The sequence below is a fragment of the Acomys russatus genome, chromosome 11 (assembly GCF_903995435.1).
Source record: "Acomys russatus chromosome 11, mAcoRus1.1, whole genome shotgun sequence".
NCBI classification, from domain to species: domain Eukaryota; kingdom Metazoa; phylum Chordata; class Mammalia; order Rodentia; family Muridae; genus Acomys; species Acomys russatus.
Window position 1 is genome coordinate 4208853 of NC_067147.1, and position 18648 is coordinate 4227500.

The 18648-nt window shown below is 46.2% G+C and overlaps 1 protein-coding gene across 28 annotated transcripts in view; it reads right to left on the minus strand.

Moving 5' to 3' along the window:
• Window positions 1-349: 349 nt before the first annotated feature.
• Window positions 350-18648, minus strand: part of Map4k4 (mitogen-activated protein kinase kinase kinase kinase 4) — a 144624-nt gene continuing 126325 nt past the window's right edge. For 15 of the 28 annotated variants that reach the window (XM_051152716.1, XM_051152715.1, XM_051152710.1 and 12 more), the window contains 13 exons: window positions 17971-18068; window positions 15933-16108; window positions 15402-15522; window positions 14255-14446; window positions 11754-11871; window positions 11275-11445; window positions 8080-8223; window positions 6075-6209; window positions 4168-4268; window positions 2360-2509; window positions 1676-1835; window positions 776-915; window positions 350-577 (listed from right to left, as the gene is read on the minus strand). In XM_051152716.1, the coding sequence (XP_051008673.1) occupies window positions 494-577; window positions 776-915; window positions 1676-1835; window positions 2360-2509; window positions 4168-4268; window positions 6075-6209; window positions 8080-8223; window positions 11275-11445; window positions 11754-11871; window positions 14255-14446; window positions 15402-15522; window positions 15933-16108; window positions 17971-18068 (1790 nt within the window). In that variant the 3' untranslated portion in view covers window positions 350-493. The remainder of the gene's footprint in view (window positions 578-775; window positions 916-1675; window positions 1836-2359; window positions 2510-4167; window positions 4269-6074; window positions 6210-8079; window positions 8224-11274; window positions 11446-11753; window positions 11872-14254; window positions 14447-15401; window positions 15523-15932; window positions 16109-17970; window positions 18069-18648) is intronic. The other 13 variants (XM_051152725.1, XM_051152718.1, XM_051152723.1 and 10 more) reach the window with 1 other exon arrangement.

Consider the following 18648-nt stretch of genomic DNA (forward strand, 5'->3'; position numbering starts at 1 on the left):
AAAAAAAAAAAAAAAAAAAAAAAAAAGTCAATTAAATACATGTTAATGTTACTATACTAAATCTGTTCTCTGCTTCCGAAAGCTGCTTCTTCCACCATTTCTCCCCTCCTGGTGCCCACTGCCAGCATCTGACTGGTGTGTGCTGGACACAGCCTTCAGACGCCCCCAGGACAGAGTCCCGCCGAGACAGGGGATCCTGGAGCTGAGGAAAGGAGCTCCTCCTGGGCTGACGCTCATCCCCAAACACGCCACTCCTAGCACCGATGGTGGGCTAAACAGCACCAGCTGCCACGCAGCCTTGGTTTATTTTTGAGAAAGGAAAAAAGAAAGTGGCAAGAAGTGTAGAAGGAGGGGAGAGAGGAGCCAGCCCGCACGAGGCCTGCACACACGGCTGTCCTGGCTGCAGCCACACTTCTCTGAGCTCCAGTTGTGAGGAATTCCAAGTTCTCAGGGTCTTGACTTGGGAGGCCAGTGATCCCAGCTCACACTGCCTCTACCAGCTCAGAAGAGAAGTCCTGCCTAAGGTCATGAAATAAACCTGACTGCTGCCACCAGAGCGCACGGAGGCGAAGAACACCTGCAAACACAACCAGAGAGCACACAGTTAGCAGGTCAGTCACTGACCTCGACTGCCCAATCCCCAGCTTATGCCAAAGAAGCAGTGCCTAAAATTTTCCTTAATTTATCTTTGAGTCTACCAGAATTACAAGGAAATTCCCCATCAATGTCCATGGAGAACAGCCACAACCATACAGAAGCCATAAGGAAACATTACCTTGTCATTGCGTTCACACAAGAATTTTAGTCTCTGAGCCCTTTTGTGCATAAATACACCATCCAAGTGACCGGTCTCCACAGATCGTATCTCTATTGCCTTCTCTCCCCAGCCCATTGTCTGATTCGATCGGATATATGCTTTTTGAGGGGAAAACAAAACAGAACAAAACAAGCATTAACAGGGAGCACCTTTACGAGATGTCTCTGATTCACACGCACTTCTACCTGAGTGCCTACTACATGTGGACTGTGGTGTTTCAGGAGCTCTGCCTTGGTCCTGGGCATCTGTCCAATCACTGAAAGCCTACCTCCCATGCACAAGGCCCTGGGTTCAATTTACAGCACTGGCCACCTATTCTGTCATTGGATAGTCTTAGGAATCAATAATGGAACAAACCAATTTTCCTCAGGTCTTTCATGCAACTTCTAGAAGTAACCATGGTGTGTGGGTTACTGTACATGTTTCGTCAACCGGGCCATGAGAGAAGGAAGGTGAGGAAGGAAGCTATGAACACAAAGGCACGCGATGTCAGACACCAGCCTTGGTTCGTGAACCAAAGCAGAAGACCGGAGGGAGGCTGTTTCTACCTGGTCTCTGCCACCCTCAAGAGCAATCCACATTTCTTTCTCTGATTCTCTTCATGCTACACAGATTGGCCAAACAAAACAAACAAACAAACAAACGAACACCCCAAACATCCGCCTTTTAGGTAACTTCAGAGTCAACTGAGAGCTAGCAACTGTGAAGCTTTTAAAGGTGCCTAAAATGACTTGGACTTTGTTCTAGCCTTCTCCTATTGGCTGATGGCCACTGAACAGTCAGAGGGTGTGAGGACATGCAAAGTTAGTACGACAGACAGATGCGGTCTCGGTGCGCTCCTCTCCCGGTGCAGCCTACCTACAGATGTCGGCATCTCTCCCCACTGCAGAACCACGTCCTTGGTGATCCTTCCATACGTGTTCACGTAAACCCCCTCATCTTCGTAACACACTAGAAGCTCCATCCCATCCGTGTTAGGGAGAATGATGATAGCATGGGGTTTGATGCTGCACTGGATCTAGAGAACAGGAACAGGGAGAGATCTGTGTCACGCCGGCCCCGTGGAAAAGCTCAGGAGGGCAGTCTGGTGCACACAGTAGTGCTGACCCCACCACACCTACCACAAATAAGCAAGGGTCTTAGGAAGTCCACGCAACGTACAACGCAAAGCCTGTCGTTCAGTCACGCACTCTACTGGCTCACTTGAGCCTCCAGAAACATGACTGGATGGTAGACTTATCCAAGAACCATCCCCAACCCCGGGTGCTCTGGCCTGACAGCAACAGTCCCAACTCCATGCCATGTTAGTCAAAGCAAGTGCTAAAAGGTCTTCAGAAGGGCTTCACAGAGCCCAGAAAGCAAATGTCTGCTGCCCCCCAAAACATGAAGCTATTGGAAATGGTGCTTCATTTAAATACTCACCCCATACTGCGGGGACATGAGGCAGCCCTGCCTGTGTTAGTTCACTAAGCAGAGTAGAGGGTAAAGTCAAAGCAAAGTGAAGGCAGCCAACCAACCATAGAGTGTGGGGTTCTTTCTTACATGTGTTGGTAGATAAATGTCATAGACCGAGCCCGAATCCACATCCACAGCATGGAATCCGGCACAGGAGCCATAGATGACTTTCAACCTCTGGCCTTCCTCAACAGTGAGATCCACCAGCAATGGCTTATGTACCAGTTCTCCAAATGACTACAGGGACAACCAAGACAGAAGCAGGAGAACACGCGTTCGGACTCAGATGGGAAGCTAGCAGCAGACATTTGACTGACCACATCTGGAAGGCACCCCTTCCCTCCTACCTAGCTGAAGCGGGTCTGTCTGTCCTGCTGTGGTACTGTCTTGCTTAGAATGCATGCAGAGGCCACAGTGAGAACTAGGCACAGCACAGACGTTCACTGTTCAACCCAGCAGTGGGTGAGAGGCAGTAGGAGTCATGACTGTGGTGTGTGACAAGATTTAAAGCTGCACTGGCGTCAGCACAGCTCACAGGCCCAAGACTGCGCTGAAGAGTGAAGTGAGGGGATGCTAACAGCAGTATCTGGCTTGTAGGACTGTTAAGACCAGATAGCAGAAGACAATGTAAGTGATTTTATAATTTACTATCTTTATTCAGTTACACGAGGATGTACCAACACTGTAACCCTACTGACCCTGATTTTATGGGGGAAACCAAGCAGTAAGTGCAACTTTAATTCAGATTTCCCAAATAACTGAAACCTCTTTCCAAAAAAAAGTGTATCAGAATTGTTTTAAACGCAACCCTTTTTTAAAATTATTTATTTATTATGTATACTGTGTTCTGTTCGCATGTACACCTGCAGGCCAGAAGAGGGCATCATATCACATTCTAGATGGTTGCGAGTTACCATGTAGTTGCTGGGAACTGAACTCAGAACCTTTAGAAGAGCAGCAAGTGCTCTTAACTGCTGAGCCATCTCTCCAGCCCCCTAAACACAATCATTTTCAATGAAGGCTTGGTTCTCACCTCTGCTAAAATGCCCCTGCACTATTCTAGAGGGTCCATGTCTCAAACGAGAAATAAGTCTTGTTGTTATCTAACAGTAGAACAGAGTAAATTAAAAGTTTTATACTTGGATTTAGGGCAATCCCTAAAATAAGTTACTGAAAGTATACACAGAACAATGTTAGTTCTCTGCGGTTTGGGAGCAGTAGCTTACAGACCACGACACTTAGTACAAGTGTTTCATATCTTTTATGTCACACACTAGTGTGAATGTAAATGAGTGTGTGTGAACTCACAGCCACACAGGCCCAAGTTTAGCACAAACATTATTACTTCACCCAAACCATATTACTGTAAGCATCAGGGTGTTGTCAAACTGAGTTTTTAAATTTTAAATAAGCACAGGGCCATATGAATACAAATTTTAACTTCCTTCTTCCATTTTATATAGAATATATATTGCTCATGTTATTAAAAATCTCTGTAATTTAGTTAGTTGTTTTTCTTTTGAGATGTAGTTTTGTGAGGAATTTCTTGTTGGCCTTCAGCCCACAGCAATGCCCCTGCCTCAGCCTCTCACAGCCAGCTTATCACTTAGTATTTAAGTTGTACCACACTGAACACATCCACGGTACAACTGTATTCTGTTGAGCCCTTTTCACCACGAGTCTAAACCTTCATCACATCATTGTCTTTTAGTGAACTCTAGGGAGGGTGCAAGTACCATTCAGGGAAATGATCATCTGGCAACTTAGAAAACAGTTAGTTACACAAGCCTATTATGTTAGAAATAGCTTCTCCTTTGACAGTTATGTTATATTAATGTATAACATTATATTAACTGTTCAGACTTTTAAAGCCAATTTAAAACTGGTGGTTTTACCTTAAAGGCCATAAATTTGTGATATGGCTTTGGTGCCCACGCATAGACTTCCACGGAACTCTTCAAAGCAATTACCAAAAATTTGATTCTTTCATATTTTACTGAAACAAACATAAAAAGGAGACACTATCAGTATTAACACAGACCCATAAACTCTTTTAGCTGCCATTTGCAAACTTTATACATTTTATTTATAAAAAGATGCCTTTATTGCTCATCAAAAAAGCAAGGAGTTGGGGTGGGAAAGACGGAGTGCTTGAGCCATCTACTTTCACAACTCTTCAGTGTGGAGTTCAGCTCCCTGGATCAGTTCTAAACTAACACCAAACAGGTTAGCTGATAATCTTAGGTCTTAGGTTCTGACTAGTATTATCAAGGGCGCTGCCAAGCAGGCAGCTCTGAGGGCTGGAGGGCTTCTTCTTCTTCTTCTTCTTCTTCTTCTTCTTCTTCTTCTTCTTCTTCTTCTTCTTCTTCTTCTTCTTCTTCTTCTTCTTCTTCTTCTTCTCCTTCGTCTTCTTCTCTTTCTTCTTCTTCTTCTTCTTCTTCTTCTTCTTCTTCTTCTTCTTCTTCTTCTTCTTCTTCTTCTTCTTCTTCTCCTTCTCCTTCTCCTTCTCCTTCTCCTTCTCCATCACTATTACTACGACTACAATTATTACTTCAAAATAGCAATACTGTGATGAGTCAGCTGAGGAGCTCACAGGCAGGGCAGTGTGAAAAAAGCAAAGCAGGAAATCGTGCTTGAATCACAGGTCATGCACGTTCTTTCACGGCTACTCTTGCTCCCTAGTGTCATGGCCTGGTCCACGTGTCACCTACTCCATCATGTTGCTACTTGGGTAGGTGCACAGCCTTGTTATTTGTCACAGCTCTGTTAAACTTCAGACTCTGTCAGATGTTCAAAATTCACACAAGAATTACAGGAGGATGTCCGGTGAACGCTGCTCAAACTTTTCTGAAATGACGGAAATCATTCTACATGTCCTGCTAATCCCTATGGATAATACCATGGCTATCGACACTGAGCAGGTACGAGGGCCACATGGAAACTAAATTAATGACTGTTAACATTAATTAACTATATTTCAGCCTCCTGGTTTTGGTGGAAACTCAGAATCGTTCAAAATAGTGAGACAATTCCTGTAATAATTATTAACCAATGAGCTGACACTGTAGATAAAGAAGACAATGCCCTGGGGGAGGCGAGCAGAGAAAAGGCCTATAACCTGTACCTCAATTAAATACGCAAGCATTCAGCAGTAGCGAATGGGTTCCCTAACGAGCCAAATCCTACAAAACTGTAAAGTCGGTCCCTCCAAACAGTTCGTTCTTTCCTGCCACTTTGAGCGATACTTTCTTTTTCTTATGCAGCAACACTTGGCTTGGATTCTGTCAGGTGACTTTGTGAGAATCACTGAGTGTTCCAATAGATGGAAATACCAATCACAAAACAGTTGCGAAGAAACACAACTAGCCAACCACAGTCACGGATAAGTAAGGGCATGGCAGCTCTGCACAATGTTCTTAATTAAAAGTAAGAGGCCATAACATGAGTTTAGATTCTCAAATTCCTACTAGTGACTCTAGAGTATTCTAAAGCAAACAAGGCACCAAGGTGAGAGGGCTCAGTGTGGAAGCATTTTCTCAAAGAAGTTACTTAGAATCACATCTTCAGAGGAGAGCGTCAGCAAGGTGGACAGACTCAGGGACAAAGGGTACAGGGAGGACTGAGGACAGACTTAGCAGAAAGAGAGAACTGTGCTGTCCTTCTCAGTGAACAATACAGCAGGACGTCTGGATGAGGCCTGAAGGCCAAGAGTCCTTCCCTGTTTCCAAGAGTGCATTGATTTAAAACTGACCCCCAATTAAACTCTGAAGAACCAAAGCAGGGTGACTTCCCGAGGACTTACCAACTTTATAGTGCACGCACCCTTCTAAATCGCCCACAGTGGTCCACCCTTGCTTCTTTTCAACTTCTGGGTCATTATGAAGTATTTTATTTCTTAACCAGGATAAATAGTAGACACGTAACTTATCCTTTTTGCCTAATAAGATAAATATAAGTATTTTATCTGCATGGCCATCATTAATAACATTAAATAATCATTAATAACATTGTTATCGTTAATAACAACGGTAACCCCCCCCCACAGACACACAACCCTAGTAGATATATTTTCCCTAAGGGAGACAGCCCATGTGGGAAAGGCATGGAAACTGCTAGAGCAATTGTAGTGATAATTTTGGGCAGCAAGGCTATTATGCAAAAGTCCATTACTTTCCTATACACCAGCAACAGAAAATTAGAAATTGAAATAAAAAATACTATGCTATTCATATTAACTCTGGAGACATGAAACAGATACAAATCTAACAAAATAGCTCTTTAAAAATATCTATTTGAGGATAATTAGAAAAGCCTCGTGGAAGATGCTAAATAATTCAATACAGAAAAGTATTGTGTATAGAGAACCACGCTGTTGAATTACAGATTCGACATAATTCTACCCCAAATCATACCCAAGTTACCTGTGCAAATAAATAAGCATACTCTAAAATAAAAGAAACTGTTGTGAATTAAAGTGAATCTATTGCAACCTTTAAACTTTTCACAAAAATAAAAAAAAAAAAAAAAGAGTCTCAGACTTAAATGTGAAAATCCAAGTTACCAAACTTCCTAAAAGAAAGCATGGGAAAGTACCTAGACAGACCTGGAATTGGCAGCGACGTTTCGGGCAAAATGCCAACTGCGCGATTCACCAAAGTAAAAATGAAACAGAAGAAAACAAACACACAAAATGATGTCAATAAGCCCTAAAGCACCCATTCTGTAAAAAGAATGAACAGAGGAGCCACAGGCAGGGAAGAAGTATTTCCAGAGCACCTGCACTCAGAGACTGCTATCTAAAATGTACAAAGAACTCTTAAAATCCAACAACAGAGAAAAAAGCAACCCAAGCACAGTATCGGCTGAAGATCAAGCAGACGCCTTACAGAGGGAGAGACAGAGACGCACATATCAGAAGAACACACACAGCATCCACAGCACCGGGGGATTCCGTGCTGAAACAAGACGCCCCTGTACGATGCCACTGTGCTAGCCGCCTATTGGGACAGAAAAATCTCGGACACCAGGGATGTGGTATGGCTCCCTCCTTCCCCACCTATCTGCTGCGAAACAGCACAGCCGCTCAGCAAGAGCTCAGCAGCTCTCCACGCTCAGCAACACTTCTGCCCTGTGTCTCCATTAGTCGTGTTATTTGCCTTTTTGTAGCCGACTACACAAAATGAAAGCTTCCGTTCAAGCAAAAAAAAAAAACAAAACAACAACAACAAAAACAAAAAACTGCACACAAACGCTTATCCAGCAACCGTCATTACAACTGCCTACCCAGGCATGAGCTACAAAAGACACGAGGCTACCGTGACTGAACCAGGCCATATGCTACATGGTCTATATATCCAGTCGTGCAAAAGTTAGATCATATGAATCCAGTGATGTGACATTCTAGAGTAGGAACGCCAAAAGAAGCCGTTGGCCAGCTGTCATCAGGGCCTCAGGAGGAAGGCACCTCCAAGGTACCTGTTAGGGCACCCAAACTAGGATGACAAAATAAAATATACGTGCCACTGTATAGTTGTCAAAACCAAGCAAATGCACTACCCAGTATATATAAACTATGTCATTTAGTTGATAATAATGCATTATTACTAACAAAAAATGTACCACCAGTGTACAATATTTTTAAAAAGATGTTGGTAATAAGGGCGACAGGGCGCGTGCCATGGCTGCGTGTATCTCTTCACATCAGGGAACTGCATTACTGCCAGCAGCTCGAGATTGAGCTGTGTTCAGTAAGTGAGGCTAGGCACACTGTGATCAACGCCACAGCCTCTGCTCCAGGAAACACTTACCGGATATTGTCACCAGGACATTTAGGCCCTCAAGTACATCCATTTGCTGGAACCGTCTCCGGTTGATCAGAGGGTACACTTTCCCTTGGCCACTTCTGTCCAGGAGCATCAGGCCACTCTCCGTGCCGACGAGCAAGTTCACTCCTGTTTCAGAACACGGAAAGGCCCACATTGTAAGTTGTGCTTGCGCAGAGTTGTACCACAGAAAAGCAAAGCATTCTTTGTCTGCAAGACGACAGCTTTCGTAAGTCAAAAAGGAATGCCCAAAACAGTAAGGTTAAAGCAATAGGAGTGACAGCAGCATTTATGAAAATGGACACGAGGGAAGATGACTGACTCTCCGTGACCTTACGTTCCCAGGGAACTGAGCTCCCAGGTGTAAGTTCACTATCTCTTGGGTTTTACAGATACTGGTCACGTTAGATACTTAGAAAGTCCCCCATCTCATAGCATGGCCGCACAATTGGCCAACTTTAAGGATAAAAGCCTACCTCTGTAATCACCGCTAGCTTATGAGCTGGTCTCTGTCACAGTTTCCTCACCTTTGCACTGCCAGAGTCTTAAAGCAGTGAGCGCTCCCGCCCTCCCCGTGACTCACTGCTGACCACAGCCTGCTGGATCTGCTTACTCTCCACCAGGAAGCCTCTGCTCCTTCCATGGGCACTGCCATGGCTGCCTCGCTGCTCACAGGCATGCCCACCTGTGCCGCCATGACCACCGAGATGCTCACAGGCGTGCCCACCTGTGCCACCATGGCCGCCTAGCTGCTCACAGGCGTGTCCACCTGTGCCACCCATGACCACCGAGATGCTCACAGGCATGCCCACCTGTGACGCCACGGCCGCCTAGCTGCTCACAGGCGTGCCCACCTGTGCCAAGCTGTGCTTCCTGAATCTGCCATACACTGCAGATTTCTACTGAACTCAGACCTCCCACCTTACAAAGCTGGCTGACCTGGCTACCAAGCCTGTGTAACATCTTTCTTCCTGCTCCTTCCTTCCCGCTTCTTGCTGACAGTCCATGCTTCCTGACCGTTTCAGAGCTGACAGATACAGGCAGGACTCTGTTCAGACTGTCCAGAGAACCCCCACGTTCTCACAGCTGCACATAAGCCAATCCATGGAGTCACGCTGCGCCTTTAAAATGTGCACCTTCCGTGCTGCGGTGTCAAACGCTCTGCTCTGCCATTTGGGACTCACACTTCTCAAGCCAGTAGGCTTCTTCCACTAAAAACCTCTGCGAATAATCCTTATTTGTGGAGGCAGTGGACTGTCCCTCTAAATTCACATATTTATCCAGATGTTCTTGTTTCTTTGGTCTAGAACCTTCACCTTTGAAGCACGTAGCAGTGATTTATGCTCCTAGGGAACTGACCACATTCAGTCATGCCAATTCTCCAGGCTGGGTATAAACTCCCTAGGATAAGCTGTCAAGTATTTGTGCACGTACAAAGGATCTGCTCGGTCAGTAACGTGCAGATGAAATGCAGGTGGGAAGTCAAGGCAGTCCTTAAAGGGTGGCAGCTTAAGAACAGCCTAGAAAACGTTCAGAGGGTCTCTAGAATTTGGGCATCTCCCCCCCTCCCCGCCCAGGATTATTAAGTCAGTGTCAGATCTGTGTAACTATCAAAAAATTTGTTTCTAAACAAATTTTGTTGTAAGTTTATGAAGCTGCAAGGCCACGTGCTTATGGGACTGTCCACAGGAACAGCATCCATGAGAAGAGACAGCACAGCTCCTTACGTCCTCAGGAGCCACTCACGCCATCGGCAGCGGGTAGAGCAGACAGCAGCCCTCCACAGCACCGCAGAGAGAACCGCGAGCCTCGCCCTTCCCTTGATGCTACTTCCTGTCAGGCATTGATCACAACAAGAAAGGAGCTCCAGCTACCTTCCCTTCAGTGATCAGCAAACTAGACAAAGGTAGGGAAAACGGGGCCCAGGACTTGCTGGGACATTAGCGGAACATAATAATGTCACTGTTCCCAAGGGTAACTTTTTTGGACAAACTGATGTCATTTGTCAACCATTTCTTGCCAATTTCAACATAACTACACATTTCACACAATCTCTATGTCTAATATGATGTAACATACAAACAATTACATTAAAATCTCTCCATCTGAAAGAATGGCAGTCTACTTTCTGAAGTAACAGCAACTGACATCTACGGAGCGACAGTGGTGTGCCAGGCTCCTGCTGAACGGTGCTCACAATCCCTTAAATAGCTAGTTTTATTTTTACCTAGATCATTGGTTCACAACCTTCCTAATGCTGCAATCCTTGATACAGTTTTTTGTGTTGTGGTAATCGACCCTCCCCCAATAAAATACTTTCGTTGCTTCTTCATAACTTTTATTTTGCTACTGTTACGAATAGTAATGTGTTTACTATTATTATGATATCTATGTTTGCCGATGGTCTTAGGAGACCCCTATTAAAGGGTCCTTTGCCCCACAAAGGGGGCCACAGGTTAAGAACCACTGATCTAGATGGTTAACAAAGTCCATATTTCATGACCACATGAGCTTTAAAGCAGTTGTGCCAAAGGCAGAAATCCTGACGCTGAGCTAGCAGGCAGGTCTGCCATGACTTTGATGGCTCTGCAGAAGATGGTGGTGGAGGGCTGAGCAGGCCCAGCGGTAAGAACAGGAGCTGGGAGCGATGTGAGGTTCTCAAGAGCCTCAGGGTACTCTAAAGGCAGAACACAACCTGGGACTAGCTGCCAAGAAAGGGCAAGATGGAGCTGGCAGAGAGAAGGCAGACCTGATGCAGCAGCAGAGCTCCTGCTATTGCTCTGAGTGCATGCGCGCTGGCAGGACCCCTGTTACTGCCCTGAGCACACACACGTAAAACCAGCCAGGCTGGCAGGACCCTGCAAACTGCTTCTAAGAGCCTCATTTGGAAACTGGCCAAAGTCACAAACAAAAAGGTGACCACAGACATGTAAACGTCATCCTTCCCCCGCTAAGGACCAACTCCTGTCTCATCCTCTCACTGTTCATCTTTACATGGAGAAATGGGGCTAGCTCATTCTTCAAAAAGTCCTGCTGTGGACATGACCACAGCGGCACGCATGCATCCTGTTGCATCGCCACATACTCAGCTCAGCTGGAGGCAAAGAACAGGAATTAAACAGGAATGACAGCTCCGCTCAAGAATAAAACAAGGCAGTTGAGCAGCAGTGAGATACCTACCCCATAAGGCAGCGCACAGTATCTCTGAGTTAAATCTCTTCTTGTATTTACGAATCTCGGGGGTGTCACTTTGTGGCCTAGTGTTTGTGGGGTTCACATTGACCACTGAGCCTTTCCGAGTAGGATCTTGCCTTATGGCTTCTGGTCTCATTCCATCACAGGAAAATCCCACTGAAACACAGAACATGTGAAGACTTACCTTCTGCACACACACCACACACCCCAGGTTAACATTCATACGCTGCAATTGATACTTTCTCAAAGAAAAGGCATTCCGTAAAACACGGACATGGAAAAGGAGGTTGACCACAAGGCTCACTGCTAGCCAGGCAGTGAGAGTGGACTCGGCTTCTTAGCAGAGGCTTGCGCCATGAACTAGCATGCCACGCCTTAGCATGCCACGCCTAAGCCACTTGGGAAGCTACAGGAGAGACCAGGTCCCGTCTGCCGGCGGCTTTCCGTGCTGTTGCTGTACTTACCCAGGGAAGTGACTGTCGTCCCACTAGATGGAGAGATCTGCAGTAACCTGGGGTCTATGAACGGTGTAAAGGAGGAGGAGGATTTGTGCTTCTGGAGGGTGCTACTAGCGGACTGAGTCTGAAACGTGAATTTCAATTTCATTAATGTAAGAGACATTTTAAAAGTCAACAGTAAAGACCATTTCCCAATCGGCGCCCTCTCTTCCTGCATCGTTCCCCAAAAGGCCCAGCAGGCTTTTCAAATGTCGCATCTCCTCCTCAAGGTGCATGCCTCGGGCATGACGCTCTGTGCCACAACAAAAGCTCGGCCATGGTCAAAACCTTGACCAGTGGAGACTCTTAAAAACAGTGCTCAAGTGTCTTAACATCAACTCATTACTTTCTGAGTTTATGTCTTACACTAAAGACTAAAAATAATAAAAGTTGCTACCTACTGTGCTACTACCTACTGTGACAATTAGTTGAAAGACTACTAGTGTGAGCTCCTATCTACTGTGACAGACTGCTGGTGTGAGCTCCTGTCTACTGTGACAGACTGCTGGTGTGAGCTATCTACTGTGACAGACTGCTGGTGTGATCTCCTATCTACTGCGACAGACTGCTGGTGTGAGCTCCTATCTACTGTGACAGACTGCTGGTGTGAGCTCCTATCTACTGTGACAGACTGCTGGTGTGAGCTCCTATCTACTGTGACAGACTGCTGGTGTGATCTCCTATCTACTGTGACAGATTGCTGGTGTGAGCTCCTATCTACTGTGACAGACTGCTGGTGTGAGCTCCTATCTACTGTGACAGATTGCTAGTGTGAGCTCCTATCTACTGTGACAGACTGCTGGTGTGATCTCCTATCTACTGTGACAGACTGCTGGTGTGAGCTCCTATCTACTGTGACAGACTGCTGGTGTGATCTCCTATCTACTGTGACAGATTGCTGGTGTGATCTCCTATCTACTGTGACAGACTATGGGAAAATGCTTCTTTTGTTACTGATTTTAAATTGAGCCTCTTGCAGAACGGTACAGAAGGATTGGCTAACATTGCTAAAAGGTGCATCACCATTAAATCCATATCAGACAACAGGGCTCATTAGTAAACACACAAATGACAGTAGGCATGACCTCCTGACCTTCTAGGAGCACTAGAATTAATAATGTAACTTAAAACCAAAACCTACAACAAACAAACAAAAAGCTCACAGAGAAAGTGAAACAAGTTGTTAAGTGAAATGTAATGATGATTAAAACCAAACAGAAAAACTTGCCAGTTTAGTGGGTTACGGGTTATAGTAAGATGGGAGCGCACGTGAGAAACAAACAAGAGTGCAAGCACAGATCCTCGGGACAGAATACATCTCACCAAGCGCCCTTTCGTCTACTCACTTCCTCTGTGGGGTACCTAAAAGTCGCCATGTCCCACAGCCCATGCCATCCTAAGCTTTGCCCCTTAACACTTGCCACCTCACAGGTTTCTCGCTCTGCCCCATCTTAGTGGCCAAGCCGAATGACGGCCAACTGATGCCGAAGGCGCTCAGGGAGCAACTGCCTGATGCTATCCTAGGAGGAGAAATCTTCTCATCTTTCCGAATGAGGGAAGCAAAGCACGGCTGCTGCCCAGCAGTCAGTCAAGTGTTATGTTGACAAGGCTGGATGAGACTTGTCTCAGCTACGAAACAAGTGGGCTCCGTAACGCCCCAAGTCTGTGACCAGGTCACGTGTTTAATTAAGCAGGTGACACTGCACCTGGGCATGACCTATTAAAGAACAGAGACTCAGCCAGCCAGGACCCAGACTCAGGACCTATTAAAGAACAGAGACTCAGCAGCACAGCCTCAGACACACAGAGCTCCTCTACGAACTTTAAGAGAAGCTTGGGCTTTGTCCTTGCTTAGCAAAAACTGTCTAGATTTCTCCCCCAAAGCACTTGACTCCTTAAACCCTGAGTGCACGCAGAAGACAAGGAAAAGTTTGGCAGAAACCAAAGTCGTCAACCCCTCCCTCAAAACAAACAACTGAAAACCAGTACCAAAAACAATCCATGCCTATTTGAAGAAGATTCTCACACTAGAAGTGTGTGCAGGTAAGGCCAAATCTATGCAGTCACATTTTCCTATATTTTATATACTGGATAAAAAGAGTGAAGAGGCAAATTCCACAGATGACTACAAGGATTTCATGCCAAATATGTAACGGGTCTGAAAACACAGCAATCATTTTATTTACTTAAAAAAATAAAAACAATAAAGCAAGCCATGCAACTATACTTATCTAGGAAAGAAAAAAAAAGTGAACTGGCAAGTTTGGGGATCCATCCGTCTAGGGTTAGGGATTTGTATGCAGATCTGAACATGTTACTTGGGGTTGGGGAGGAGGGCACATGACAGAAAAGCGGGAGCAGGAGAAGGGAGAGGGGACAGGGCTTCTGGGAAGGGCACCTTGCAATCTAGCTCCTAGGCAGTGCTGGTCTAACCCCAGGAAAGCAGCCAGCTGTGGTGTGAGACATACCTCATTAGCAGTGAGCTTGTCCTGGGGTGTCTGTGGGGACATGGTGGGTGTCGGCTGGCTGGAGGATGGGGAGGAGGAGGTGGAGGAAGTGGAGGAGGAATGGCTTTGCTGTAAGAGATCTGGCAAGAGGTGAATGCGACCCGCAAAGCCATTGCTCTCATGGTGGCTGGCACGCTTTTGGTCAACTGTACTCTGTAGAAAAAACAGGCACACTGGTCTCGCTCAAGCGCTGTTGACATTGCCAACAGCCCTGCAGATAACTGCTTTTGTTCAAGGTTCTGTGTGAGTTTTCAAACTGTGGTAAGTTACCAAGGAAACTGGCCAGAATAGCTCAAAATTCCTTGCCAAACGCCCAATAAGAGCCAACTAAACTCAAAGGATCTCACTGGGGACCACCCAATGCAAGTGGCAAGTGTTTTACCTGGTTCACTTGCAGCCATGGTATCTGGTGGAAGACCACCCCTTTGTTTTCTTTGTAAGTCTGTCTAAACTACTTCTAGAAAGTTCCCTGTGGTCTCTGAGTCCTGGTCTTCCCATATTCTTCCTACTTTCTATCTAAATGCACTGCTGTGGCATCAAACACCCCAAAGCCTAGAGAGCGCCCTGTCCTACTTCGGCAAGGAGAACACTGAAGGAAATCGAAGCTACGAAGGAACAGTTAGATGAGGGTCCAAACAGAGCACGTCTGCGTCACGAACAGATCACCGCTCTGGAGCCCAGGAGGCCTGCTCGTCCTCATGCTCCACTCTGGCTGCAATGCTGCAGACACCAAGGGCCAGACGCCCCAGCAGGGCCTCATGGTGACCCTGTTACAGGCTCCAGATCTGCACCTTTCGCTCTGTGAGCCTTCATAGGACGCCCTGTGGCTTTTCTACCACTGCAACACAGACTGTGAGTTGGCATGGTGCTTGGATGAAGGCTGCCACAGGCATGCAGGGCACAGCAATGTGGGGTGGGCGACTAGTGGCTACCTCGGTGGCATGCAGCACACACCTGCCTCCCTAGCCCAGGACACAGTACCCTCAGAGTCGTGTGAACATGAAAACAGATGATGATGGAGAAATAGCATGAGTGAGTGAGTGAGCAAGTGGGTTAATGACCGTAAGAGAAGCTCAGCCTCTGACAACAGAAAGAGAGACGCAGGTACCTGGCGGACAATCAGGGTGCCCTCCTTGGATGGGGTCGTGGCTGGCTCACTTTCTACATCACCATGAACAATCATCGTTTTCACAGATTCTGTTTCACCATTGCTCAGATTCAGAGATGACCTAAAGAGACAAAATCTACAAGTCAGGATATCAAGCTGAGCCAAGTGACCTTCCTAATGCTGTGAGATGAGAGTAAGCCTTGGGCATCTGTCTCCTCTAGGATAGCTAGTGCTTGGCTTTACCCCTGACAAAACCGTTCCTCGCAGTTTGTTCACTTTGTTCGTAAGCAGAACACTAGAACGGATACTTATTTCTAGTTAAGTTATATTACACTCAAACTGCCCTTAAATTAAAAGAAAGAAGAAAAATTCTGAGATATTGTGGGGAGGCACTGACGTGCACACTTGACAGCTCTATGCCACTGAGTACATGAAACTCCAGCAGACTTGCGCAACAGCATTAGGACGGAAGTCTGCAGCCAAAGCAGGCTCAGTGAGAAGACCCCATCTGCTAGCACAGCGAGCACTGACGCTGCTCTGGTGTCCTCCGGTCCCGAGGTGGAGTCATCAGCCCCCTCCTGCTCCACATCTTCCTCCTCCTCATCCGTGGTCCCAGACTCCTCACTGGAGGAGGAGTAGTCTGTCACTTTGTGAGGCGGCCGGACATCTTCCACTGCTCGAAGCTCTTTGGCCAGCGCAGTCAAGTCCTACGACACAGGACAGAAAAGAAACTTAGGAAAGCGGAACGTGGGGAGAAAACAGGTGACAAGCATCTCAGGCTAACTGCCAGTAAGTAACCAGGGTCAGGGTCAGAAAAGGGCTTCGTGGAGATTTACTTTCATACAAAGGAGTCTGTATAGTTTTTGACAGAAAGAAAAAGGCAGGTGTCATAGACAATTCAAATCCCACAATACAGTGACCTACGATGAGCATATGGCATTCTGTTTTCAAATATAAGGCCACTGGAGATGGCGACACGGCAGCGTTTCTCCTGAGGAGATGGTTCGGAACACCGGCCTCTAGCTACACAGACCACAGTTACCGTATCTGGGCTTTCTTTCCTCCACATTTCATGAAGACCCCAAGACTACAAGACTAGCATGCAGTCACCCCTCACCTGCCTCTTTCCTGAGTTAGGGACACTTACAGGGAGTAAGTCTGATCTGTCACATGGCCACGGCAATTCCCACTGGCCTTCCTTCTAGTCTTAGACACATCCCCTGTAATATGGCCAATGAGTGTGAACGTAAGGGGGAAACTTCCGAAAAACAGCCTTCGTTTTAGGGTTTTTAAATGACTTCCCAGTACACACCACTCTCATTTACATGCTAAGTCCCAATTCATTTTTCTACTTATGAATTTTATTTAAAAGCAACAGTATTTTTAAAAACCAACCATAAAACTGTTTCTCCCTCTCTATTTAGGGAGCAGTTCCAACTTAAGTTTTCTTCTTTTATGCAGCTAAGAACGTGTTTTTTATCTTTGAACTTGAACAAGTTCGAGCCACTATGTCCTGCTAACGCAAGCAAAGCAGCAGCTTTACACAGCTGCCCCGAGAGGTGCGCTCTGCTAGAACAGCTGATTATCAGTCACTAAAGTTTCTTTGTAAAGTCTAGAAATAATAAAAAGGCAGAGTTCAAGATGGAGGCGAGCTGAAAGGCGGAGAGAGCAGCGCTGAAGGTAGACCTGTCAGAGGCGGGGCTTACCACTTCACCCTTCAGGACACGGCAAGGTCACGAAGGCGGAGAGGAGAGCCATCGTTGATGAGGGGTGCAGAGAAAGGGAGCAGGCAGCAGAAAAAACGGGGGAGGGGGAATCCAGAAATCAGTTAAAGCAAGAATCTAATACCTCAACAGCCTTAAACTCCCACAACCACCCAGAGTCACATGACTAATTATTACGCCAGGGAGGGAGGAAGGAGGAGCAGTCACAGCCATCGCTCAGGAGGCCAAAGGCAGCACCCAGGCAACAAGATGGGTGAAAGGCTGATTTACAAAAGTCTGCTCTGAAAGCCAAACTCAAGAAGAACAAGGTTAATGCCAAGCAGTTAGTGTGTATAGTGTGTGTGCGTGTGAGTGTGTATGGGTGTGCATGTGAGTGTGCATGTGAGTGTGCATGTGACTGTGTGTGTACATGCGAGTGGGCATGTGAGAGTGTGTTGCCGTTTTTTAGCTTTTACTTAGTAATACTATTAAAGTGCTTGTTTCCTTTGAAAATGCCATTCAAATAAAACTACATTTTGCTCTGTTCTTCTCTGTAAAGCTGACTGAATGTTAAGTACAAGGCTGAAGTAGGAAAAAAAAAGCTGCCCTACTAAGGGCTTTAGAATGGAGATGCCTAAGGGAGGCCCCACAGAGGCACCCTGGTACAGGACTATTTCCTCACACTGGGAAAGGGCCACACAAAAATCATACCACTGCAGGCTTTGCAATCACCCTTTCTTTCTTCTCGTTGCTAGGGAGTGAACTTAGGGTCCCCCACACGTAACCACATACCCTAGCTGCACACTCTTAAACATGGGTTCCACTCAAGCTTAACACAGAAACGATTGCTTTTACACAGTGCTTACAGCAGGCTTGAGAGGTCGAAATACTTCTTTTTTATCTTCGGGTTTTTTGGCTACATTTTCAAGGCGCTGAGATGGAGAGCCTTCAGACTTGGATGATGCTGTTAAGTTCAAAAGAGACAAAAAAGCATAAGCATACGCGTGTCACAAGCTGTCCCTGCACAGCCCCCTCCCCAGGCAAGCAAGCGTCCTGCTTCTCCCTGCTGACTTCTGTTAGCCCTCTTCACAGCAAGGCCTCCATGGAGTCAGAACTCCAGGCCTAGGGACACTCTGGCAGCCTGTCTCATGTCTTACTGAAAATCCCACAGCTGCTTAGTGTATGCTTGCAAGTACTGAGATAAATGCTGTAAAGGGAGCTTCCAACTAATTCCATCAGTAACACACACTGAGAACAGCACAAGCCTCAGAGGTCAAGTTGGAAGAAACGTGTTCAAATCCCAGCTTAGGCGTTTAGCTACTTTACTGCAGGCAGCTTTCAATCACACTCAAGTGTAGGGTGCTCGTGCTGCTCCATGCTTGTGACCCGCCGGAAACAGCTTTCTGAGTTAATCACTGTGACACTTATATCCTTAGCAATCTATGTCAAAGTGTCATGTTGTGATATGTAGCTACATGCAAAGTCGGTTTCCTTTTACACATGGAGGTCTTCTAGGCGCTAATTACAGCCATGGCTGCTCCCAG